The sequence below is a fragment of the Scomber scombrus genome, chromosome 21 (genome assembly GCF_963691925.1).
Source record: "Scomber scombrus chromosome 21, fScoSco1.1, whole genome shotgun sequence".
Classification (NCBI taxonomy): domain Eukaryota; kingdom Metazoa; phylum Chordata; class Actinopteri; order Scombriformes; family Scombridae; genus Scomber; species Scomber scombrus.
Window position 1 is genome coordinate 16286856 of NC_084990.1, and position 27215 is coordinate 16314070.

Below are 27215 nucleotides of genomic sequence, written 5' to 3' on the forward strand. Positions count from 1 at the left end.
AGCCATCACCTACAGAGACCCCGCCTCAGCCAGCTGGTTCTGGGACTCTATTCACAAACACAAGTGGAGCCCCGACACAGAAATCCCATTAGGCTAAACAAAATTCTAAGAAAACAAGTGGACACATTGGAAAGAATCAACTAAAAACCAGAAAAAACTGGAATGCTATTTACCCAAAACAGAGACTATTCGTTAGTAGGTTACCTTACCACTGTGACCGATCCGAAACTAAGGAAATCCTCTACCAAGTGCAGACTCAGTGAGTGCAGCCTTGGTGTGGAGAGAGGCTGCCACAAGCAGACAGACCGTACACCCACTACACACAGCAGGAGTTAGAAACCCAGCTGCACTTTGTAACCACCTGCCTACAAATAGTACGAAGACATCAGAGACATACGCCACCCACAGATGACAACCACCCAAAAACACTTTGAAAACATGGCTAGTAACAAAAACGTCCATAACTGCTGGGAGAAATAAACTAATGTGCAAACACAGCAGCAAGATTTGTGACCAGATAAGGTTGTCAAATGAAATAAAACCACCATGAAGCCTATCAATCACCTGTGAACTCCTGCACTGACCATTTGCAGTGTATTCATCTACCTAAAAATATCTCTAAATACATGAATTAAAGAAAATTGTTGCAGTGTTTAAATACTGTTGTCATTTATTTGTATTTTTTCACTGCGATTCCACATTTTTCTATTTTAAGTTTTTTTTTTTCTTATATTAGTATTTTTAACAGAAAAATCACAATTGTACAACAATGTATATTTATTTTTTTGCTGTTTTTATGTCACACTTGCTAAGGCAATGTAAACGTTGCTTTCCCATGCCAATAAAGCCCCTTTGAATTGAATTGAACTGAATGTCAATTTCCTTTAATGTTGTCAGCTACTTGTTAAACATGAAAGGGGTGGGTGAGGGTATATAAGACACCCCTAATCTCCCAGTAGAGGAATTTGTCATTAGCCAGCCTGGGTGTTGAGTGGGGGTGAGATCAACTTGCTCAAAGAAACCCCAAAATCCATGTTTTGAGTTTATCAATATATCCTACCACGCATAAATACTTCTTAATAAAGCGAAGACTCTGACAACATTTCACAAGAGAAAATTAGCAACTTTTTTAAGTTGAGCCTGGGAGGAGTAAAGTTCCTGTTCAAGATAACACAAGAACAAATTGCTCAATCAATGTATGATCCGGGTGTCCATTCATCGAGGAGTTTCTTGCTCTCACGATTGATTAATTGTGATGTTCACGGTTTGATCTATGTTCTCAGTTGTCAAGAGCCAGTTTCTATCTTCCCCCAGGTTGTAAGGAAAGCTGATATGAACAGAGGAGACTGATCCCAGCTGGACGGGCTAAAGCAAACAAAAGCCTGGACTATAATACATCAAAGGGCATCATGTGCTTTGTCTTACTGCACTATGTCATACTTTTTATTACATCTAAAGGCAAGAATTAACATGTCTTGGTGCTTTTTATAATTGTTGATCATGAATTTGGACACTGACGGATTAAATCTTAAATATATATTAGTTTTACATTCAAAATGAGCCAATGACAACAAACTACATAATATCCATATTTGAGCATTGAAGTTGACCTTTGGGAATTGTACATGTGACAAAATAATCTAAGTTAAAAAGGTCCACTTGTTAGTTTTTGAGAGCCATATCTTACAGAAGAATCTTGAAATGTTTTTGAGCTGTTGTGAAATAAGGAAACTCTTAAAAAAACAGGAAAACTACCCTAAACAAAGACTTCCACAAATTGGTCAATCAGTTTTTTCTATTTTCTGCAAGCTAGAATTTCTCATTATTGGTGGTACATTCATTGCTTGCAGAAGATGAGGCAAATGTTTTAAAAATAACCGACGAGAACAATTGTTTAAGTATGACTTTAATAATGCAGCATAATCTGATTACACTAATTTATATCATGTGAAGTGTTTATGGCTGCAAGCTTTATATTATAGAAAATGCAAATGTGTAATAGGATCTGTTTTTAAAGACAATAGAAGCAGAAATGATCATTTTCTTAAATGTGATTGTTTCTGTGTGTTTGCCTGATGATGAGCATCAACTGGAGGTCATCGTTCAGGCAAATTGTGTTTTTCCATCACCGCCTGCGACTCCATGCAGTGCACAAAACAGTGCAGGCATGGGGAGTTGGGGGTGCCAAGCACATGTAAGCCCCATTATCTGCACAGTCTTTGCATCATGAAAACATCCTTAACTGTTTCAGTATTGTCAGACTGCTCTGCCCTAGACCATTACAATGCATCATTAATTAAAGAAGGTATTCAGAAACTGTGAGACTCTTTGCATCCAAAAGGGCATGGATGTTAACTTTTAGGCAGCCGTGGCTCGTGCAACAACAGCCGTAAACTTTAAAGCTACTCACCATCTCAGCACACGGTGCGTGAAAAAGCGTCAATCAGTTGAAGAAGCATGTTTTCAGAGTTCGGTTTGTCCGGTGATCAGGATGTAGCTGAAGTGCACCGCTTTCTGTTTAAACCCCTGCAAAAACATCCATTGATTTTTTTTTGTCCTTTCTCGGGAAATTTACGAGGAAAAGGATTTCGCCATGCGATTAGAGACGGACAGCGCATGCGCAGCCTTGCAGTCCACATCGGATGCTTTCTTCAAGTCTGTAATCACAATATTAGGATATTAACTTTAAATTATCGATTATTGAGCCTCATGGCATAGTGTGAGATGTAAGTTAAGGATGTTCTACATGTTAAATATCCACCTGGAAAAATACAGCGTATAGTTTGTTATTATGCAAATTATCAGCCACTTAAAGTATAGGAACATCAATATTACTGGAATTATAATATAAAAATGCAATAACGTATTTAAAACATTATGGTAAAATCAGTTAATGCTTAATTATTGACCACAGGCATGCTATAGTCCTACAATCTGTATAAATATCAAGTGAACCTCCTGTTTCCTTTTTAATTCTTATTCTACTGTGTCTAAGGTCAATGTTAGGTTTTCATTGATCTTATATTATGCTGTGGAGCCTCATCTTATCGTAGCTTTTAGTTAGTTAATTAGTCTATTTTTATTTCGAACATGTAAAAATAAAAAACGGATAAAAACAAAACAGGAATAACCAAAAAATGAAATGAATAATAAACCTACAGAACAAACTCAATAAACAAATTCTCATAACCAACACAAATGAGATACTGGTATAGCTTACACTTATTTATTCCTAATTTTTTCTCAACTACTCACACATAAACTCATATATAGAACAGCTATCACAATTATATGTATAACCCAATACACTTTATAAACAACCCCAAATATCCACCAAGTGTCAATAAAATGAAACTTTTTTTTATTTTTTATCTTAATGTCCTTATGAACTGGAGACCACTTAAATTGATATTAGCCTACAGTTACACAACATAAGTTTGAAACAAATATAGGGGATACATTGCAAAAGGTCATAAGAAGATATATTATACTAACTATGATTTATAATGCTGATATTAGTAAATGTACGCGTTTATGTTAATGTTTGTAGTGTTTCATTAGTCTGTGTCTAATAACCATAGTAGCCCAATGGGTCTCCCTATTGTCCATTTCAGACTACATGACACTATGGGAAAGCCTAACAATTAGTGTAAGCCAAATAGCTGAAACAATTAGTCCACGGATGGGGAATCAGGCTGCAGGAGCCTGAAGAACATAGCGCAAACAAAAAGTTGTGCTTCTTGTAAACACGCACCCAGGCGCCTCATTACCAACTGAATGAATGATGAGCTGTCAGGTAACAAGTCTTGAGGACGCATGTCAATTTCCTTTAATGTTCTCAGCTACTTGTTAAACATGAAAGGGGGTGGTGAGGGTATATAAGACACCCCTAATCTCCCAGTAGAGGAATTTGTCATTAACCGGCCTAAAACATGCGCTCATTGGGAGCTCTGAGCGTGGCGCTGCACGCATCTCTGCTGGTGCTGCTGGCTCAGGGGATTCATAAAGCCAGAGATGGAGTTTATATGAGGTCGCTGCATCGTTATTCTCTGATGGACCGATCAACCGGGTATCACCTGCCTACCTATATGGTGCATCTCTACAGGAATTTCAAGTCAAACTTTTCCAGACCTACGGATATTATGGAGCAAGATGCCGCAAAGCAAGCAGACACCGTGAAGAGTGTGATGGCTAAAGGTAAGATTTGAGTTTATTATTCTCCTAAAATGCTTGAATTAATTGAAATGATGGCAGATGTAAATGCCAGGGAGAAAAAGTGTTTATATTTTTTTTAAGATTTTGTGGTTAGAGTCGCATCTCTCCTCTAACATTTAAAGACGCTCTGAAATATTAGGATTATTCTGGCTCAAGTGTTGTCCTGTCAAAGCTGCGTGCCAGACGACCTCAGAGGGTTTCAATCCACATCCCTCTCATTGGGTGAATAACCATGCAGGATCAGCGTGTGAAAAGGCCGGATTTCTGTCTAATTCTCAAAGCAAACCTCTTTTTTCTTAAATAGGTGATGTTGATTAGATATCTCGCCAGACATCCCCCTATACAAATCTCTTGTCAAGTCAAATCAACAACTTCCCTTAGTTCTTTTTCACACTTGGCTTGATTAGATTAGAGCTCGGGATTTTGGTGGCACAAGTAGCCAACAGAGGACAAGCCCTCCCTGCTGCTGAACCCAATTTCACATCGCTGCTAGGTGTTAGAGTTATTACCAAGGCTATTTGTTTGACTGAGGATATGCAGAAGCCACAAGAAGCAGAGATGTGTTAAATGATTGGTTTCGGCTCGGTGTCTGGTCTGAGTGGATTAATAGCGAGGGTGGTTTTGCACTTTTGATCAACAGTCTAGCTAAATAGGCCAATGCACTGGACAATACAGATGTTAGATGTTTAACATGCTTTAATCCTTTAGATTAATTTGAACCACACCTGTTCATTGAATCACAATTGCCCCCATTCACAGCTATGGGTGCAGCCCAGTCAGTAACAAATCTGACTGGATTATTTTTTGAAATCCTGACATGCTGCTTTGATTGCTGAAATCTCCATCAATCATCAATCATCAATTTATATTAATGGTTGACAAAAAATGAAAATGTTCCCTTTTTTTGTATCCACATTGCAAAACAAGATGATTGAGCCGACAGGTGCCCTAAAACACAATAATTATCCCAACACTTGCATATATTATATGCCTTTTTCTTGATAATAGAGATTGATGTATCAGTTCTGGTGTATGGATGTACCATATTAACATTTTTTTAAATATATCTATTTACAGAAAGTTGTTGGTTCCATTTCAGGCAATACATTATTTGTTTTTGTTTCACTGCAATACCACAATATAGGTGGGGAAGAAAATATTCTATAATGGTATCAGTAACTTTAAAATATATATTAAATAAGATAGTATTACATCACTGAAAGCGATGAGCTCAAATTACCTAAACTTAAACATATAACATCTATTCTGGTGTAACATTTTCAAACATGTTGGCTGTTGGTTGGCTTTTTCAACAACAGGTGGATCTCAGCTGGAAATCTCACTGGCACATGAATGTGTCATCATATCAGCATCACATATTAGTCATGAGTTTTATACAAATCTCTGTTTAACAGCTTGCCAAATCATGAAAATATTTTTCTTTTCACTCTATTAGGTTTGGTGTACAGACATAGGCGCTGGGTGGCGACCTTTGACCTTCACGCCTTGCTGGCTGACAAACAGATCCAGGCTGCAGAGCTGAGAATCAAGCTTCCTCGGACATCAAGTGCTTCCAACATCTCTGTGGAGGTCTATCACCAGCACGGCCAGACGTGCCATACGCACAAAAGCTGCCAAGAACAGCAGCTGGTGGGTCTGCTCACTGAATCATCACTGGTCACTTCATCACAGAGCTGGAAAGTGTTCAACATGACAAGTCCTCTCTTGAGCTGGCTCAGACAGAGATCGACAGCAAGAATCCGACACAAGCGAGTGTCAAGAAGAAGGAAAGCGGTGAAGACAAAGAGAGGCCTGTCGCTTCCTGATCAGCCTATCCATGTGGCGAGCTCCAGAAGAGAGCAGGATGTGAGTGACCGGGCCTTGTTGGTTGTCTTCTCGCACACTGGCTCTGATGAAAACTCAAAAGCCAAAGCAAGCTTACTCCAAACAGCTGAACAATCCAAGTTCTTGTCCCCCGCTGAAATCAAAAAGAACCACCGGCCAAAGAGACGCAGGAGCAAACGGGGTCAGAGAGAGCAAACAGCGAGAAGCCCACACATGTCCAGAAGAGGGAGTGAAAAACCTCTTTGTCGCAGAGTCGACATGCATGTAGACTTTAATCAAATTGGCTGGGGGTCCTGGATCATCTTTCCTAAAAGATATAATGCCTACCGCTGTGAAGGTTCCTGCCCCGGTCCTCTGGGAGAAGATCTAAATCCAACAAATCATGCATATATGCAGGTAAGTGACGCAGCCTGTTTATACATGAAGTGGAGAGTAATGTTTAAGAAGTAGTTGTTGAGATATTTGCAAGTATAATGCACACAACCTGGAACTGTTTAACTTGTTTAGGTACCTAAACATCCAACATAGTGTCTAATTTAAGAATGAAAGATCAATCCCAATGGTCTACTGCAGAAATTACACACTTATAACTAGGTACCAATGATTGTATTACAGTGACTATAACTGATAATGATATAATTTGATGATGATAATTTTGCACTCCATTTATATCAATTTGTGCTAATTGTGGACACCCTGCTGACCTAGGAAAACATTTCAGTACAAAACACAACTTAAAGATAGAAACCTGGAACATTATTTGCTTCATTAACAGAGAAGTTGTATTTTGAGACTGGAATTATCTCTTATTCTACTGCAATATAACAAAATCCTCTATTTTGTCTTTTCTTTTTCCAGAGTTTATTGAAACATTACTATCCTGACAGAGTGGCATCGCCCTGCTGTACCCCCACCAAAATGAGTCCATTAAGCATGTTGTACTATGAGAATGGAGAAATGCTCCTTCAACATCACGAAGACATGATTGTGGATGAGTGTGGCTGCCAGTGAGGGCTATACCTGCCTCAAAGTGGTCTGTGTTGCTGCACAACAGCACAAAAATGCTGCACAGAGGCAACCGGTTTCTAAAAAATAAATAAATACACTTAGCCAGACGGAGAAAAAAAAGCTCTTTGATATTTGTCGCTGTGCACTGTAAGGTTGTAGCTGATCTGTGTGCGGAGATAGGATTTGAATTTGTTAGGTTTGTAAGGAGAACATTGTCATTTAAAGATGTGCTGAAATACAAACACAACAATACCATCCAGCTGTGTGCAGCTTTCACATCAAATATACAAGTTTTTTCCCCTTAATTTATCAATTTCATCAATGTAAACATGAAATGGCAATGTTGTTGAATATTCCAGCACTGTTTTTATTGTACTCTACCATTTGTGTAACTGTAAATTAATGTATATGTATTGTAAATATTAAAAAAATGTATTTATGTACAATTCAAAAATGGATTATGTATTTTGTTATATGTGTATATAACTTGAATTTATATAATATGGCCTATGCATGAGTTTCATCCAAGCTTATATCTCCCCAACACTACTCAATACTTTTTTGCTACCTACCGAATTGTGTCGATAGCTTTAAGTATCAAAAACTGTACAATCAAAGTACAGAAAGCTTTAATTGTCTTCTCAGATTTGTAATTTTATTCATTTATTCACCAATCAGATTTCCTGATGTTGATCAAAATTTTGCCAATTTTAGGCTATTTTATTTTGGTAAAGTTGTTGAAGAGCTGCTTTTGTTTGGACAGCCCTTGAGTGTTTGGCATCTTTTAAATGAAATTAAATGGGTTTTGTAGAAAAATATGACCATTTTTTCCTCCAAAAAAGTACTGATTTGGTCAGTCCTGAAACTCAGGTAGTCTACTGGCACAAGAATAGAAACATTTCACATAATTCCCAGCTTAAAAGCACAGTTTTCGTGTCCGGTATGATATGGTTTATTCTGCCATACAACAATAACCTATGCTTGCAAGCATATGATTACACACAATACATGTTCCTACTCAAATAACTGGCAAAGTTAACTACTACTGTGTGATACAAAATAACTGACACACCAAGAGAGGTGGACTTTTCTAGTTTACTGTTTCAGCTATCAACAAGTGAGTCACAGACAAACTCGCCTCATGTTCACTAATTCAAAATAAAGCATTGCAGAGCATAGGAATATCTAGCAAATACTGTAAAGTGACAGTTAGTTGTAACAATGCTAAACTATTCTTTTAAAGCTGGAGAGCTCATTGTATTCAAATCCTTTGAAAAATACACTGACTAACCAGGAATTGACTGGATTCATAACTATGGCAGTGGTCAAACAGTGAGTTAGTTGATCAGGACTGGAAGGTAAGACAACATTTAACTTGATCATGTCAATCTAGGATAAATATAGAAAAACGTTTTTAATTATTATTCAAAATATATGTTGAGATATTGCTTAAAGTGGAGAAGAACATATTTTTTTAAAGTAGGTGCATGTTTTCTGTATATTTTATAAGGCCTCAGTGTACAGCAGAATGTACAAATCTACCTGTAGACAACCAATATTGACAAACTGAAACTCTCTGCCTAAGAAATAAGTAAGCATTACAGATTAATATGTAACGTTATTACTTTGTTACAGTTTATGTGTCTTATTTTGTCGGTTACATGGAGCTGCATCTTCTGCAACTTCGCAGCGCATGTTTGACACTCATGAACAGGCTGTTAGAATAGCTACCAACAGTTAGCCTAGCTCGTATAGCTCATGCCTTACTTACTGTACTGTTCTGTTGTCGCTAAGCAACAACGATTTATACAGAGGTTTGCTGCTATGAAGTGTTTATTATAGGTTTTACTTTGTTAATGAGCAGGGCAACTTTCAGGGGAATTGCCCTCTCCGGGGCTAAAAATACACACACCAAATTTGACTGGGTGTGTAGCTAACGTTAGCTAACACTGGCAGCTGCCAGGTCCTGTAACAGTAGCTTCCAGTTTGGGTAAGTGGCTTCATAGCTTAGTGTTAGTCAGATAAATGGCTATATAGCGTTAACTATAGCTAAACAGGCTGCATTTGTATGGGTACATGATTGTGTTAGGCCTGTTTTATACTAACTTATACCTCTGTGGACATTGTAGAAGACAGGTCCAAAGCAATTAATATAGACTTATTAACCAGTCTGCTGTCAGTTTAAATTTAGACTTTCTACTTTTATTACATATCTATGAGTTAATTACTGTATTGACTAGCATATTCAGATTCGTCAATATATATATCAGGAAACTAGCTGGTATTGGAGTATTACAGAGTACTACTGTGCAATTTAACTTACCTGAAAGCATGAAAAACCTCAACATTTTTGGATCCCCATAGCTCATTATTTAGAAAATACATGATGTCATTAGGTAGGAGTTATTTATTGTTGAGATTCACCAATTATTCCTCCTTTTAGGGGTACTCATCATTTCATTATCTCCAGTTGAACAAGTACTTCCTCAAAATGAGAACTTTTAGTACTCTTTACTTTTGATACTTGAGTCCACTTTACCGTAACAATTTTAATAAAGGTGTCATTGGTTTTTTTAGTATTGATGTATTGCCACTGTAATTACCATTAGAAGATCCATTCATGATGCACTTACACTGTAAACACAAGCCTCTGTCTATGTAATAATGTATTTAAAAGTTTATTTGAAGATAGAATGAAACTTCAGAGTGCCTCTTTTTGTTACTATACTTCCACTGCAGCTAAACAGGCAAACATAAAGAGGGAATTTGATGCTAAAAGACTGAAATTGTGGCAGATATCCACTTGATATGACTAACCTTAAGCCTCACTTAAACTTTTAAATGCATCTTTGCACAAAATTCACTTAAATTGAAAGTGTATTTGAAGGTCTATTAGGCATAGGCATTATACATTGAAAAGGTGAAATTCCATTTGGTCCTATGCATTATAAGTAAAGCCCATCCTTTAATGTTAATTTACAGAAACTATTTGCTCATTCAATCATTTATTTTATTCTGTCACATATAATATATCCAAAGTCCCAAGAGCATGGACAACATCAATTTAACATTCAGTCTCTGTAGTGACTGTGTTACATGCATGACGCTATACATTTGTAGTAATATTAGCTACTGTGATTTTAATGTGTCTGTCATACATCTAAGTGTAATGTTGCATGACCTCCCATAGGAACGGTTACAGCAGAAAAAATGGCTGAGGCAGTCGCAAATGTGGCCCGAAGGATCAATGCAACTGTCGAGGAAGAGAGAGATACTTTGGGTAAGACTCTGTTCATAAATTTCTCTCACTGTCTGTCCCTCACTCTCTCTTTCATCAGTTTCCCAGCATGTGAATTGAATAGTACTGATTTAACATGCTGGTTGATGCTATTTCATATTTTACCAGCAGGTGGCGACAGATGCTTAAATTTGTTTGCTTAAGTAACTGTAACATGAAGTGTTTGTTTTTACAGATATTCCATCATTCCCTGCTGTGTTAATGCTTGATAATCTCATAATCACGTTATTCTTCTCTGCAGATCTGTCGAACTGCAAGCTCATTTCTTTCCCAGAAGGCGTATTCAAGGTCCTGAGGAGTGTTACACAAAACATCCATGTTATCACGTTGGCTGACAATGAGATGAAGGCTATTTCCAGCAAGTTCTTTTCAACCTTCACTCAGCTCAGAGGTAGTGGATAATACACTGCAGCTATTTGATTCATGGACTCAATCTTCAAGAAAAGATTGTGTGCTTATTTTCATGTTGTTGTATGCTGTTCACCTCAAAAATGTTGACGCACAAGCAACCCCTCAATTAACTTGTGTCTTTAAATACCTTGCAGAACTGGACCTGCAAGGCAATGTTCTCACCAAACTGCCTGACTCCCTGGAAGAAATGCAGCATCTGATCAGCATCAATCTGGCTAATAACAACTTATCCATCTTTCCCGAGAAGCTTACTGAAGTAGCCACACTGGAGAGGATTAACCTGGAGGGAAATAACATCACAGGTAATAATAAGGATATATTAATGTAGGCTGTATGTGAGTCTTATATGACTTGGTTTGGGCTATTGGTGACTCTGTTTTTTTATATTTTAACCCACAGATATACCAATGGAGAAGCTGTCTGCCATGCCCGCACTTAAGTGGCTGAACGTGAAGTCAAACCCTTTGGACACAGACATCCATAATGCTCTGAAATCTCCCCACAAATTTGACATTTTGTCCTCTACGGAGTCCTAATGCCCTAAACAATATTTCACCACCTATAGACTGCATGCTGTGTGCCTTGAACCACTTCCGCTGGATACTTATGTGTGCCTGAAAGATGAGAATAGAAAATACTTGAAGATAGCACAATGTCGTACAAGAATCAAGAAAACAGAGACATCTAAAGATGGCGTCCTACAGCTGGTGACCACACCCTGTGGCTCCTACTTTGTCCTCTTTGTATGAATTACAAAGAGCTGAAGTTTATTTGGATGTGATTCATCTTTATACACCGGTTGACATGTTTTTTTCCTCAACAGAGATATTTGTAATGGGTTATTTATTACTTTGATAGTTTAAAGCTTTTTCAATTAAAAATGATACTGTCAACTACACAGTCTCATTATTATTCACTGGTTAGATCCATTTCTGGCAGCAAAGACACATGATGACTTATAGAAGTGTGCACTGAAAAAAACAAAACCATTACAGGCCTGAAATGTTTTGTTTTGTACAATCAATCAATTTTTGAAACAATGCAAAATATCTTTTTTTACAATTGTAAATATAATGCAGAAAAGCAGCATATCTTCCCATTTGAGTTGCTGTAACCAGGGAATGTTTGGCATTTTTGTTTGATAAATGACTTAAATAATTAATTGGTCATTAAATAGTTTCCAATGAATGCTCTTATAGATTAATCCACTAATTGTTTCCGCTCTAGTTATCATGGTTCACATTAACAACAACAAAATAAGAAACATTGTTTTACAAATAGAGAAGAAGGTGGCTGTAATATAAATCTAAGTTAGTGCAACATTTGGCCAATGAACCGAAAGAAAAACTACATAACATAGATTTACACTCGAGTTACACACAGGGCTAAAATAATGGTCTAAATAAACTATTAAAGGGTCCATATTATATGCCTTTTCCACAAGCTAACACAAGTCTCCTGGGGTCTTAATAAAATGCATCAGAGACATATGTTCTCCTGTAGTTCACTCTCAGGCTTCTGCAAAGGGATCTATGGTCGGGCTCACATATAAAAGTAAGCAAAACCCATTCTATATGGTCTATTTGTTCACCAGTCCTGAGTTGGAGGCAAAGCAGAGGCTTGATCTAGTAGACGATAGAGGAAACACACAGCAGCATAGACTGTGATCAAGCTCTTAAACCCTCCATCTGTCACACAGAGGCTGCAGATGACAGACTTGTCCACAGGAGAATCATTCAAAGTATTTTCTCAGGCTTTTTGAGAATTCTTTAAATAGCAACACTGTTCAGTCTGGATCACCCAAAGTTGATTTTTGGGCTCACTGTTGAGACTTGTGGCATAAAAACAAAAGAATATGATATATGGGGCAAGCATTCACTAGTTCACCAGATCATTTTGTGTTGCTTTTCTGTGTAAAAGCCTTTTTCAGAAAATCCAATTTTATACGAGGGTGATGTAAGTGGTGTTATTGTAAGGAACTACGCCAGACTCTTGCAACATCTACAAGTCGGCTAAAGGAGAATATCTCCTGGCCAAGAGAAATATTTAGCAAGATAGCAGGCTTACAGTGTCACGTGACTCCTCTGCTGCCCGGGTCATGACCTTGCATTGTGCATCTTGCTGACCTCTGAATCACTGTGCTTTCATCACCTATAGCAGAGTAAAATTACAGTTTCTGTTTGTTGGTTGTTTTTTTTGCAGCAAGAGGCACTTTTCTGTAATTACGGTTGTTTAAGTCACACTTAATATGGCAGCATTTCTTTGGGTAACCAGTACTTTGTCCCTTGGTAAATGTAACATGTGTTTTTAATTAGCAATATAATTTCCCACACCTGATTACGATTGGCAGTTTGTGCAGCCTTCCTGCATTATGGTGATTTTGTCACTCATTTAAATGTGTTACTTCCACAAACTGAAGCTACAGTAAAGATAACATTCCATTTAGTGCAGTTGTATTTTTTTATTTTGGATATTTGAGATGCATTTACTAGTAGCTTATAGTGTCAATTAGCTTATATATTATCTACATTGTATCATAAATTAGATGTATTTCAATCAGTGCAATATTATTATTCTTCATAACTTACATTGACATAAGAAATCTGGTTAAAAAAAAGGAAAACATCTTTGAACAAAAGCTCAAAATGAAAGCTAAACAGACATGGTACCATAACATGCCCACTATCACCTTCAATATACCATGCTACCTGTTTCTAAATGGGGTGGATAAACAAAAAAGATGAGTAAAATATTTTTACACATACTGTTTCTAAAAATAGGCCCATAAGTGTGTTATCAAGTGGTTACAGTGAAACTCCTGAGGCAAGAAGTCACAACATGAGCACACAACCTAATCCTACCTGTTAATTGGTTTACTGCTAACGCCAGCTCCATCTGTTTTTGTCTGAAAAGAGCTCTGGAGTGCCACAGCTTACAAGGGGGAAATGGAAAACAAATCACATAACACTCAAAAAACACTAGAAACTTCACATTAATGCAATATGGGGAAAGTGGCAATAAAGAGGGATTAGCTGGGATTGCTATTCCCAGGAATTCTGCTTCATTCAGTGGTTTCTTTACTCTCCTCTTAGCTACAGATGCCAATATTTGATGTAATTAGAACCAGTAACCACAAAGTAAATGACATTCAGAAGCCAGTCGTCTGGCCTCTAAACATTTCATACAGAAGACTTGCTGTCACATGCAGGCGATTGTCAGGTAACTCCGGCTTAAACAGTGCGCATGCCAACTCCTCTCAGTCTCAGAGGTTGCCTGTCAGTCAGGAGCTTCTTAGTCCTCCTGAAGTAGAGCACACAGACCACAGTGGGAGAGCTCTACACCGGACAGACATGAGCTTTGCCATTGAGGAAAGGGGCAAGCCAAACACCCAGGAATACAGGGTGTTTTTCAGTAAGCACATTTCTTTGGATGAACTTGTTTGAATCTTTCCTGGATAATGCATAGTAGCTGTATTAGTCTGTAGAGACAGCTTTTTGATGTATTGCCTACTAGACTAGGCTTTAAACTATATGATTGCACCCTTTTCAACTCCTGTGACTTTCTTTTTTGTTCATAATCTTAAAAAGACATTATTCCTTTTCATAGAAAACTCTGAGGGCAAATACATCTCTCCGTTCCATGACATTCCGATCTACGCAAATGAGGCAGAGGTGAGCATCATGTGTCATTGTTAATGCTGCAGATTATTAAACCTTCTGTTAAAAAGTGTTCCCTTTGGAGTACAAAAGCTTACTGTTGGGGCTATACTGTATTTAAGTACATTCAAATACATTCTTTTGCAAGTCAGTTTTTATGTACCTGCAATTTTTAGCTACAAATGATGGGATTCACAGGACCAAACTATGTCACAATATTGAGAACATTTATGCTACCATTTATTCATTTTCTTTTCTTTTTTGCATTTTCCCTCTTAATCCTCCCGCCCTGCTGTCCTTGTGGCTGTTTTGACTTTAGGAGCATATAGAAAGACCAATCAGTCTCCAACACTAATGCAAGTTGTGGTGTTGTACTGGTGGACAGATGCTTTTTCATTAGCACCACCCGGCTGCCTCAATCTGTGTGCAACTGACCGTATACCTTTAGTTTAGGCTGAAATTGGCACTGTAAAACTACATGTCAGAAACTACTTTTTACATTCATGGTCCAAACATTGAGCCCATTTTGTGCCTGTTATATAGTCTTATGTAGACATTCACATTTCCAGGAATGCTATCCCTCATTTAATAAATGGGTGTCCAGTTGTTTGTACAGTATGCTGGTTACAGCTACCATTTCTTTCAAACGTGGAGTTTGCATACTTTACTGAAAAGCTTTGGCTATTAAGTAGCTCTTAGTGAGATATGTTTCATTGAAATTCATCCTCAGAGAAAAAAAGCTGTGTTTATGATCCTCTTGCAGAACATTTTTCATGCCGTTGTGGAGGTTCCAAGATGGACAAATGCAAAGATGGAGGTATATATATATAAACATGTACATACTTTTTGCAAGCTAATAATTGCATACTGTGTCCTAATACTCTGTTCATCAATATAAAAAAATCTTATAAATTAAGATGAAGCTGTAAAGATCCATACCTTTACTTTTGCCACTGAGATGACTTACATTTGCATTTGTTAGAGTGCATGTAAGTATGTTAACTTGCAACTTCATGATTTTTTATTATTACACTATCCAATAATGATAAGCCTATAGAATATATTTGAGCTGTTGTTTTTTTATGTTATTATTTTATGACAATATTTTAAAAAAACATTTTTTTTTACATACCTTAGTTTAAGGAAATAGGTATCAGTTGCTTCTGTTTTCATCTTTGTGTTTTTTCTGGATGTTTCTTAGATTGCCACCAAAGATCCCCTCAACCCACTGAAGCAAGACCTAAAAAAGGGGAATCTTCGTTATGTAGCCAATGTGTTTCCCCACAAAGGTTATATCTGGAATTATGGAGCTATTCCACAGGTGAGTCCTTCTCAGACAGACCACATTCGAACAGAAAGGAAACCCACCAATGTCTCTGCTCCATCAAAGATGTGCTCCCCCTTTTGACAGACATGGGAAGACCCCAACCACAAGGACAGCGACACAGGATGCTGTGGAGACAATGATCCGATTGATATATGTGACATAGGAAATAAGGTACGTGAACAAGTCAAACTGAAATAACTAGAGACATGTATTCTACTGTTTACTGCTGTTTCAAAACTCTGCCATCATCATCTCTCAGGTGTGCTCTCGAGGAGAAATAATCAAAGTCAAGGTGTTGGGAACTCTGGCTCTGATAGATGAGGGTGAAACAGACTGGAAAGTCATTGTGATAAATACTGAGGACCCTGAAGCCGGCGACTTTAACAGTAAGAGGAACCTGCAGTGACAGTTTTTCAACACTGCCAGACATTAGTCCAGTAAATATATTTAAATCTAGGCTGATCTGTGTTGTTGATTTCTGCAGATATTGATGATGTTAGAAGACTCAAGCCTGGATATCTGGAAGAAACTGTCGACTGGTTCAAAAGATACAAAGTCCCAGACGGGAAACCCGAAAACCAGTTTGCTTTCAATGGAGAGTTCAAGGATAGTGTAAGCCTGTTTTTGTTATTTTTGCAGCTCTTTTGAAAATGTTATACTTACTCAGAGGCATGTTTTCAAACTTTAGACAAGCAATGGATAATGGAATGAAAGTGTATCTTTAATCAGGACTTTGTATCTATGTCTCATCTGTTCTATGAAAAAAGAAGCAACTGACAAATTACTATTATAAATATATATTGATGCTGTTTTGATAGATCAAAATGAGGAAAATGTGATTGTGTTTTCCAGGACTTTGCCATTCAAACAGTGAAAAGCACTCATGAATTTTGGAAAGCACTGATCTCTCAGAAGACCAATGCTGGCGAGTTAAACTGGTGAGGATGTTCATCTACTTAATTCCATTATGCAAAGATTATATGATAGTATATGTGACTAGCACTATTAGTGATATTTCCTGCATTCACATAAGATAAATATCTTTTACTGTGCAAATGTGGACAAGAGAGTGAGAATCAACTGAACTGTAATCTTGTTAAATAATAGAACATTTATGCACTTGATTAATGGACTGTGAAATATGTTCTTGCCCAGAAAACTTCACAAGCTGGTGAGTTAGTGCAGAAAACTAAGGACTCTCAGACTGCTGATAAATTAGTTATTAGTTAAGATCTTTCTTGACAGTTTTCTGGATGCGTTTGATACAGCAGCGAGCAAAGAGATGGTCTAAAATCATCGGATTGCCACTTACATCAACTGAAACGCTGTACGACTAACACGTAGTCAGAGGGTAAAATTACATGTGACCCACTCCACCTCTGCTCACTATCTGTTTCAATCTCTGCCCTCTGGGAGGTGCTGCAGGTCTTTGTCCACAAAACAACCCAAAAAGGACTCCTAACCCTATCATGCATTGTGGTATACAGCTCCACACTGTATTGGAATATTGTATGTTATAATATACATGATTAGTATTTATTGTGTTATATGTTGGCATGTATGTTATGCTGCTGGCACTGTGTACTGAGCATTCTTCCATGATGTAAAGAAAACATATTCCACCTACTCTGGTCATGTTGCCACCGAAGTAAAGTGAAGTTCTGTAGTGTGAGAATATTGTTTTCATATAAGCTGATATTGTTCCCTTTGTTGTGCCCCTTTCTTGCGTCAGCATGAACACCAGTGTCTCCGATAGTCCGTTCTGCTGCTCTGATGGGGACGCCCAGGCTGTGGTTAATTCTGTAAGTTCTTTTTCATTTTAAAATTCATGTTTAGTGGCCTGACAATCTATGCCTTCCTACTCTGAAGTACACACCAAAGTCATGAAAAAAAGAATAAAGAAAGAAATAAAAGACTAGAGAAGATAAACATAGCAGCATGATGCATAGCCTTAGGAAAAAGGGAAAGGATCATTAGTGACTGAAGACAAAGAAAATGCCAAAGGCCATTTCTTTCGCTTCACTCCAACCGATTCACTTGGCAGCATAAGGGTTATGTGTTTTTAGTTCAAACGGAGACCAGCATCTCATGACTTTCACAAAAAAACAAAACAGACCCCCAAGAAATGACATGATGTCTCACAGCTCTTAATGAGGTCAAAATATCTTCGCATTACACCTTCAAAGTGCATCTGTTATGCCAAAGTAACACCATTTAATGACTTCATTAACTCTTTACAGGCATCTGCTTTTGGAGCTGAAGATCCCATTCCAAGTTCAGGTGTGTGTCTGTGTGTAAGTTAACAAAATTTCCATTTCCAGAATTTTGTTGATACTCAATGACAATCTGCTCGATCTTTTTTCAGTTGACAAATGGTTCTACTATGAGAAGTAGGAAGAAAATCCTGGGCAGAAAAACATTCCTTCCTTCACTTCTGTCTTCCCTCAGCTGATTTCACTACATCTAAGCAGCACATGACAGATTTACATTTTACATGTTTCTTTGTTCACACTTCAAAACGGCTCATTTTGTGATTATGATACATTGTAAACTTCAGACTGTGTTTCATCATTCATGTGACTGGATGGTAACCTATTTCATGCTTGTCAGAACACTGCAATAAACCATACTAAATCCCACAGTACTATGTGTTGTATTGGCTTAATTGACAATATTACTTACTGTATTTTCATTACCCCACAGACTTGAGCTTACTCACAGTTTTCTATGGTGTCCAGATGGGGAAAACATAATGAAAAGAAATAATGTTCTGTCTTTGAAAAGGAGCACATGCATCAGTTGCTGTGCAGTCCCTCCAATTATTCATGTGTACATACAACATATAGCACTCTTGCCTATGGCAAGTCACAATAAATGATGTATTTAATGTCCCTGAAACATAATAGCTACTTAACAGCACAAATGACTGGCTATTAAAATCCTTGGCTGTAATTGGATGAAGCCTGTGGGATGATTCTGTAGGCTGTAATTACACAGTATGCTTAAATAAGCATCATTACAGTGTATCTAGACACTGGTTAGGAGAGTTAATAGGTGTTCTTTTGAGTTTATCTTATAGGTCTATAAAATAAAAGATGGACTATGGATTATAAACTGCTGAGTGGATATCATCTTTTTAAAAGGTAATATAGTTTATTCTATTAAATGGAATAAGTATTCAAAAATGTTGATAAAATGTACAATTTTTAAGCACAATTTAGTTTTTTTTATTTCTTAATTTTGAATATATATATATATATATATATATATATATATATATATATATATATATTGCATGCAATCACTATCATGTTGAAATGATATTTTACAATATTATATTGTAAACATGTGGAGAGAAATAAACCCAGGGGTATGTATGCATGGCCAGATTAATCTCATATGGCGCCCTGTGGCAAAAGTTTGTTGTGGTGCCCCTGTTGACCTCCACATAAAGTACTCTACAGATTAAATGATTCATTGTTTGAGTCACTTTTAAAACAAAATTAACTTATTCCAGCTTCTAAAGTGTGAATATTGGCTAGTTTTCTGAGTTTTTCATGATAGTAAACTTGACATCTTTTGGTTTTTGACTGTTGGTCAGACAGTTCAAGTCATATGAATCTGTTCACTTGAGATTCAGGGAATAATGATTGTCATTTTTCACAAAAAAAAGAAAAGAAAGAAAGAAAGAGAGCCGTTTTTAAAGACGTGTATTGTGACTCAGAGTCCATATTTGATTTCAGTGTGTCACATTTATAAGAAATGTGCAAATAATTTCCATTAATTAATCAATCAATCTTTATATATATATATATATATTTCCTCAGGGCACTTTTCACATAGAGCAGGTCTAGACTGTACTATTTAATTTAATTTAAAGAAACCCAACATTCGCCTAGTGTGGCAAATTTATAACAGATGTGTAAATAATTTGTTATGTCGACTCAAATGATGTGGTAAATCAAGACAGTGTGCCCAGTCGGTAATCCAGCCTTATGTCTTTAGCAAGCTCTTAATTGATAAAATGAGATCTGACAACAAAATGCTGATCTTGAGATGTTCTCTTAGCAATGAAAATGGGATGGTAAATGGGATACTGTAATCCCAGCTGTGCACCGGATGACTTCATAGTGAGCAGCAGTTTCTGGATGTTTTTCCTGTCCTGCTACCTCAGATTTATTCAACTGAAGGCTCAACCTGATATACAGCTGTCATTATCAGTGTTGGGGAGTAACTAGTCACAAGTAATGGAGTTACATCATTTAAATACAAAATAAATAATCCATAACAGTTACTGAGAAAAAATGTGTAATTAAATTGCAGTTACTTGTGAAAATATTGATGATTAAAAAGGGGGTTACATCTGAAGTCAGACCTTTAAGATCTGTATTCAGGGGGAGGGTTTTTTCCGAATTTCTTAATACTTAACATGTTACTAAATACATATATTGCTGATTTAAATTCTTTGAAACCAATATATTGTAATAAAATAATTAATATAAATAATAAATAATAAATGGTATTAGTACCAATTAAACCCATGCCAGACTTTTGACATTTTCCATAAAATATCTTTATTTTATATTCCAAAATCTACATGAACTAATAAATACATTTTCAAATGAGAGATAAATCTTGCTTTAAAAGAAATGATCTCCCTTATACATCATGTCAGTATCCATGAAAAACACCTGAACTTTTTTTGGCTTAATGGGTATACTAATTTGCCCAGTTGAAAACATTTGTTAGAAAATTAGAAAAAAGTAATCAAATGTAATAAATTACATTATTTTGATGAAGTTATTGAAATAGTTAAATAACATATTACATTTTGAATAGGGTAACTGGTAATCTGTTACCTATTACATTTCCAAAATAACCTTCCCAACCCTGTTTCTATAGCACCGTACAGGAGGAATTAGCTGTAATTATCGGAGCCTCAAGAGGAGGGCGCTAATGAGATGATCTGTCTACCGAGTACCTAATTTTAGAAGACGAAGAAGACGTGGAGGACCTCAGATTGACTGTTTCCAAGGAGACCACCGATACTATCAAGTGCAGGGCTGCTTGACAGTGCCGAGGGGTAAGTCAGCGAGCTAAACTGTACATTTTTTAGACGTAACAACACAATATCACTACATTACGTGCTGTTGGCGTGTCTAAAAAAATGATGTGGCGTACAGACACACTTCCCTGACCCAAGCAGCGCAAGAGAAAGTGCCATAGGTTTAGCTGACATGCTAATGCTAATTAGCCAGCTACACAGCATTAGCAGCGTTATGTAGGTAGCTGCCAAATACCACTTAAAACATGTTTAGAAAATGTTGCAGTGTGTGTGATGGTTGGAGCAGTCACCTACGTTCTTGATAATTGTAATGGCCATTTTTAAATTTAGTGCTTAACAAGCTGAAAGGAGCTCTTTAAAAATGTCTCCGTCGAAGCTAACGTCAGCTGATTAGTAAATCATTTCATCGATCACCTGTTGCGTCCTCTCAGATGGGTTTTTTTTATCACCAATGTAGGTGTTAGGAGATGCTAAGTTTGCTACTCGAGATGATAATTACATGTATCTTAAGGTAACGTTACTGTTAGCCGCCTGCTACACTATGTCATATCAAATATGTCACATATAGATTAAGGATACTATTAAAAAACAAAAACCCACCTGAATTATGTAATGTCATGCAACATGCCACGTGCATAGCGTGTATTAAGCCATTTTTCTCTGCATAATGTTGATGGGTTTTTACCACCTTATTTAAATGGAGGATATAATGCAGTCCAATACATCACCACAAACTATGCCTTGAAATCACAAAATAAGTCACAGGGCCCGACCGATAGGCTACTGGATTTTTTGGGATTGTTAAAGTAAAAACATACCGATATTGATATATCTCCCGATAATATTACATATAAATATATACATAAATATACATTTTTTCCCCCGTGATCCCTTAAAAACACTTGTAACAAGGATATGTTATGAAGACATGATATTTTACCATTTGACAATAAACTACTGTAAAAGACTATGTCAGTGCACTGAAGATATATTCAACTTCAATTAACAAAAAGGATCAAATATACATTAAATACGGCCTATGTAACTTTAAAAAAAATATTGGCACATATATGCTGATACAGATATATCTGTGATAGGTAAATATAGGCCGATAATATCAGCTGACCGATATATCAGTCAGGCTCTAAGTAGTGACGGGCGTTTTCATTTTTCCTGGTCACTCAGAGCGCTATTCTGTAATACTAACGTGATGTTTTTTGTTTTTTCAGTTTCAGGTGAAGACCATCAAGATGTCATTTTTATTTGACTGGATCTACAGGGGGTTTAGTAGTGTGCTGCAGTTCTTAGGTAAGTACTGTCAGGTGTGTGTCAGCATAACCTTGATAGAGAAGTACTTATAACTTCAGGAGGACAGGTTCACAGTGTAAGTGATGGGGGGACAAAACCCACAGTTGTTATTTGATGCAAAAATATATTCCAAAGTTTATCTGAATTTAAATCAAGTGAGTATCTTCCAAATTTATAATCTTTTCAGTTTAAATTCCTGCTTTACATTACTATCCCAGAGCTCTGTAAAGAAACACTGTCTATACTTTGGAAACTCACCACTTGATTAATTTAAACTACTGAAGCGTCACATTAAGCCTCCGATAAACTTTGAAATATATTTTTAAACAGAACAAGGACTGTGAATTTGACAGCAAATGAAAGGAGAGATAGAGATGGGCCCAAACTAGGGACACTTTAATTTATGGCGAACCCCATAAACAGTAGGGCACCGTAGTTGTGGATCATTTCTGACAAGTTGTGATATTTTCTCTTCAGGTCTGTACAAAAAGTCGGGGAAGCTGGTTTTCCTGGGCCTGGACAACGCCGGTAAAACAACACTACTGCACATGTTGAAAGATGACCGACTTGGCCAACATGTACCTACACTGCATCCAAGTAAGGAGAGATTCACATGTGTCCCATTCTAGTTTAAAGTGCTTGAACATGGATGTGATAAATTTGTCCCGTGAGTTACCCTGTGAGTCCTATATACTGCTGCTATCACTGTAAAGGCCACAAAAAAAAATCATAAAAAACTACTTTCAACATCAGTTTCTTTTTCTCAAAGCTTCTGAGGAGCTTTCGATTGGCGGTATGACGTTTACTACATTTGATCTGGGAGGACATGTACAAGGTGAGATCGCACTCCATTATTTGCCAATAATAATACCCTATAGAAGTAAGTAGGTGTCACAACATTGCCACAACACTGTAAAGCAGGACGTATACTTCTCTGCCAGATATCGCTCAAGGTTGTTTATAATAAAGCATTTAAGTTGTAGATTGTCATCGGGCCATCTCAACACTACTTGCATTCACATTGTAAGTAGTCATGTTCAATTCTTTCATTTGTTTTGTGATAAGGAACAAAAAATTGCAGGGAGGACACTCCAGACATACCTTTGTTAGATCACAAAACACAAACGTAGATATTAGAAAAGCAGAACATTACTGATCTTTCTTCAACTTGCTCCATGTTGTTTTCACTATCAGTATTTTCTACTGGCATCAGATACCATAAACTGTATCCATGTTAGACACATGTGTAACAGTTCTTGCGTTTGCCAAATGGTTTCTTTGTATCTCTTGTGTGGACGACTAAGATAATTATTGAGTCTATTTGAATGGAAATTTAAAGGCAGAAAGTAACTGCACACAGAGGTTTTCCCACTGCTGCAGAAGACGTATATGAAATAGTGAACTACTGTCCAAATAGAGAAAGATGACCATGGATAAGATAACGTTGAATACCTATCAAGGTATTCTATATCTTTTTGTAAAAACACTATGGAGTAATTAGTGATTAAAAACACCAGTATAGCTCAATATGAAAATTGTGTTTCTATGTGATTTTACACAGAGACAATAAATGCTTATATTGAATTATCACCAGTTTCTTGTTAAAACCGCTGCATTACAAGCTGAGATATGCATTTGCTATCAGATTGAATGGCTACAAGGAAAGCTTATTCACGTTTTTTCCTGTTTTGACAGCTCGAAGAGTTTGGAAGAACTACCTGCCTGCTGTGAATGGAGTCGTCTTTCTTGTAGACTGTGCAGATCACGACAGGCTAATAGAATCCAAGACTGAGCTTGATGTAAGATTAATAACGTCAGTGTTATAAGCTGTTTCCACACGTGTCTAGTAACAATAAATTGCTGCTGCTGATGTTGCTGCTCCTCTGTTTGCAGGCTCTCCTAGCAGATGAAACAATAGTTAATGTACCGGTGTTGGTGTTGGGGAATAAAATTGACCGTCCTGAGGCCATCAGTGAAGGTGGACTGAGAGGAGCTTTTGCTCTTGACGGACAACTGACTGGAAAGGTATGTCCCAGCCCCTGATGAGTGTTTACTTAAATAATGAATACCGACTCCTGTTGTCCTCATTTTTTTTGTTGTAATCAACAGGGAAATGTCTCTTTGAAAGAACTGAATGTCCGTCCGCTGGAGATTTTCATGTGCAGCGTTTTGAAAAAACAAGGCTACGGGGAAGGTTTCAGGTGGTTATCACAGTACATCGACTGACATGCAGGACTCAACCCTCACCAGAAGGGATTTTCTCTACACATTTTCGTCAAGCATGACAAAGAATTTTCCTCGTGTTGATCAGCCCAAATTTCCAATCATATTATTGAGATCATATTCTTTTTAATACTTAAAGCATTTAGTGAGGGTTTCTATGCAAACTTTTAAAAGTGGTTCATGGTGAACTGTCCTACGTGTTTTATTTATGTGAGAGTTAACTAAGTTGTCTAAGTGCATGGCATGTCTATAGGGTTACATGCATAAGTTACAAAATGTCTGATTACAATACATGAGCAGCCATACATTATGCAAAAATGTAGATATGTGCACATTAATGTTAAGTATTATGGAATAGATCAAATGCTCGAGTTTGGATTTATTAGTAAGTTTATTAGTAAGTGAGTGAAAACTAAGGATTTGTTGTGATTGTGGTAGATAGTTTAATGCTTGTCTGACATCGGGTTGATTGAGTTTACATTTTTAAAAGATGAATGAGACAAATAACCGTTCACTAAAGACACACACACACACAAAAAAACTCCAGGAGATTCATTTTAGTTAATTTAATCTGATGATACGCAGTCTCTGCCTTCAAAGCATTTAGCCAAAGATGTACATTAATGATTTTGGGATTAGAAGGGAGAGAGATTTGGACTTCAGCAAAAGATATTTACTCCAGAGCTAAAACATTGTCAAATCTCCTCGAGAAGCCAAAAAAGGGGGAAAAAACAGCACATCCCATAAATGATGGAGGAAATTGAGTCAAATTGCACAGCTCACTGATGAGTGTGCTGTGAATTATGTGCTGCTCACTTTCAGTGTCTTCATGTATTTGGTTGGTTTATTTTTGTTATAAAGACTTAATAATTTCCTGTATGTGTTGACCTAAAGTGATGTTGCACTGAAGGCAGCTAATTTTAAGATGTGTTTGTATGGACTGAAACAAGTTAAAGATATATCTTCATTATCTTCAGCTCTGTGATGTTTAGTACAGAACTGAAAGGTAAAATGTTAATGCGGAAGTTTAATTACTTTCAATGGCTGTCCATGCTTTAGTACATCATGAAGGCAGCAATAATGCATTGCCCTTAAAATGTCAGGAAGCAATAAAGTAGAATAACTGACAATGTAGCAGAGACAATCTCACTCCACTGCATTTCAGAGTAGGAAAGAATATACATAGTTCTGAGTCTGTTTATTGAAATCTGTTCACTTTAAAGCAGCAATATTTTAAATAAGAGCATAAAATGAATAGTTAATTAATTATTTATGTATATATATGTGTGTGAATACATATATATTGGTATGTAATCAGCATGTAACCTGTGCAGGTGCTGCAGGTAATGTACTTTTTGACTGTCTTTAAAGATATGAGAGTACGCTTGCACCAATTAATGCATCAACCTACCATTTAATATTCCACTCTTATTCAGGTTACTTTTTTGAGTTTGTGCATGTATGTGTACAGTACATCCTCATTATGAGAAACTGTAAAACAGGAAAATGGGGAACAGAAACACGTGATCATTGTATTCTGTTTAGTTTTTCCTGCATCCCATGTTTACAGGGTCATATTTTGAATATTTTATTATTTAATATATGCAGGACTATTTGTGACTGAGGTATAAAGATACATATGAAACAGATTTTGTACTGGGAGTCTTGAGTGTTTACTGAAATATATTATGCATGTAAACAAACTGCTTTCCCCTTTGAACAGTGTTCTGCACCGGCCTCTGAACTCCTGTAAATTATGTATAATACAGATGTAAATGTTTGTACAGTAACTGCCCTTTCACTGACACCATAAACCACTGGAGTTATTTATAAGTAACAGACTGTATTCATGTGAGCAACTTGAAGGAGTATTTACAGCAAAATCAACTTGGATGACATCCACAAATAAATATGAGGGTTCTTGGTTCAAATGCTGTAATAAAACCAGCCTTTTTTAGACTCAACTGGGCATGTGTTTTTGTTTTTTACCTAAACAGCAATCACATGATCATATCTCTTGTTCAAACAGGACGAGTGAAGTATATTAGTTTTAGGGAGCCAGCTTGTTCTTCCTATGGCTTTACAGAGACTGTGCTAAGGTAGCACTTGGAGCCTGTACATTATTCAAGGCTTGTCACATCAGATCTTTTGCTCAACATCTGTTACACGCTTTGGGCCTGACAGAAAAAACATCAAGAGTGAATGACAGAGGAAAGTTATCTCCAGATAAATCAGCCGACAGAGAATCCAGAGATTAAAAATGAAGACTGACCAGTACTTAAGTTTTCCTGAGTCCTGTATTATTGTGTTTGTTTGGAGCAGATCATCTGCAGACACAGAATCATAAATAAAGATTTGTGTAACAGATTTCTTCATTATGTCTCGTCTGTCTCATAACAGGTGCTGGATTTGTATAACAAATCTCTGCAGCTGAATCATTATAATTCACGGATCCTTATAATTACTCCTCCACAGCTTCAACATTAATTAGAATCTTAAAGGCTATTCACCGCCCATCTGATTTTTTCATGCTTTTTTTTTTTTACATGCATTTTTTTAATATGCATTGTCATATCTTTCCAAAAACTATAGAAATTCAAACTCTTACACAGAAACTTTGCATCGATTAGTTTGTATATCAAATTGTGTTCTCTATGACCTTAGCTATGAAAAACAGATGTGATGCCAGAGGGCTGCCATCTTGGAGTAATTTTGATTCAGGCCTGATTCTCAAGTAGTGCAATCAGGTTTTGTTCAACTAGATGATGCAGCGCTTTTATTTCCAGGCTTAATCATTATAGTATGCCATATTGTAATATAATAGTAATAATAGCTCAGAGCATTACTGCCAGGCTTTAA

The 27215-nt window shown here is 36.8% G+C and overlaps 4 protein-coding genes across 4 annotated transcripts; all 4 read left to right on the forward strand.

The window, feature by feature from the left end:
- The first annotated feature begins 3932 nt into the window (after positions 1-3932).
- On the forward strand, positions 3933-7071 carry ndr2 (nodal-related 2). The gene is made up of 3 exons (XM_062442944.1): positions 3933-4197; positions 5672-6456; positions 6919-7071. Exons 1-3 carry the CDS (start codon positions 3933-3935, stop codon positions 7069-7071), a joined length of 1203 nt encoding a protein of 400 aa, XP_062298928.1.
- Positions 7072-8809: 1738 nt separating this feature from the next.
- Positions 8810-11923, forward strand: lrrc20 (leucine rich repeat containing 20). Its single transcript, XM_062442774.1, has 5 exons — positions 8810-9058; positions 10259-10348; positions 10608-10757; positions 10912-11079; positions 11177-11923. Exons 2-5 carry the CDS (start codon positions 10279-10281, stop codon positions 11311-11313), a joined length of 525 nt encoding a protein of 174 aa, XP_062298758.1. The 5' UTR covers positions 8810-9058; positions 10259-10278; the 3' UTR covers positions 11314-11923.
- Positions 11924-14127: 2204 nt separating this feature from the next.
- ppa1a (inorganic pyrophosphatase 1a) lies at positions 14128-18154 on the forward strand. The gene is made up of 11 exons (XM_062442677.1): positions 14128-14188; positions 14384-14448; positions 15197-15250; positions 15635-15754; positions 15845-15931; positions 16020-16146; positions 16245-16372; positions 16613-16698; positions 17493-17562; positions 18001-18040; positions 18126-18154. Exons 1-11 carry the CDS (start codon positions 14128-14130, stop codon positions 18152-18154), a joined length of 867 nt encoding a protein of 288 aa, XP_062298661.1.
- Positions 18155-20776: 2622 nt separating this feature from the next.
- Positions 20777-26616, forward strand: sar1aa (secretion associated, Ras related GTPase 1Aa). The gene is made up of 7 exons (XM_062442342.1): positions 20777-20843; positions 22055-22133; positions 22611-22730; positions 22903-22968; positions 23829-23932; positions 24027-24158; positions 24243-26616. The coding sequence occupies exons 2-7, from the start codon at positions 22076-22078 to the stop codon at positions 24357-24359; spliced, it is 597 nt and encodes a 198-aa protein (XP_062298326.1). The 5' UTR covers positions 20777-20843; positions 22055-22075; the 3' UTR covers positions 24360-26616.
- The last annotated feature ends 599 nt before the right edge of the window (positions 26617-27215 follow it).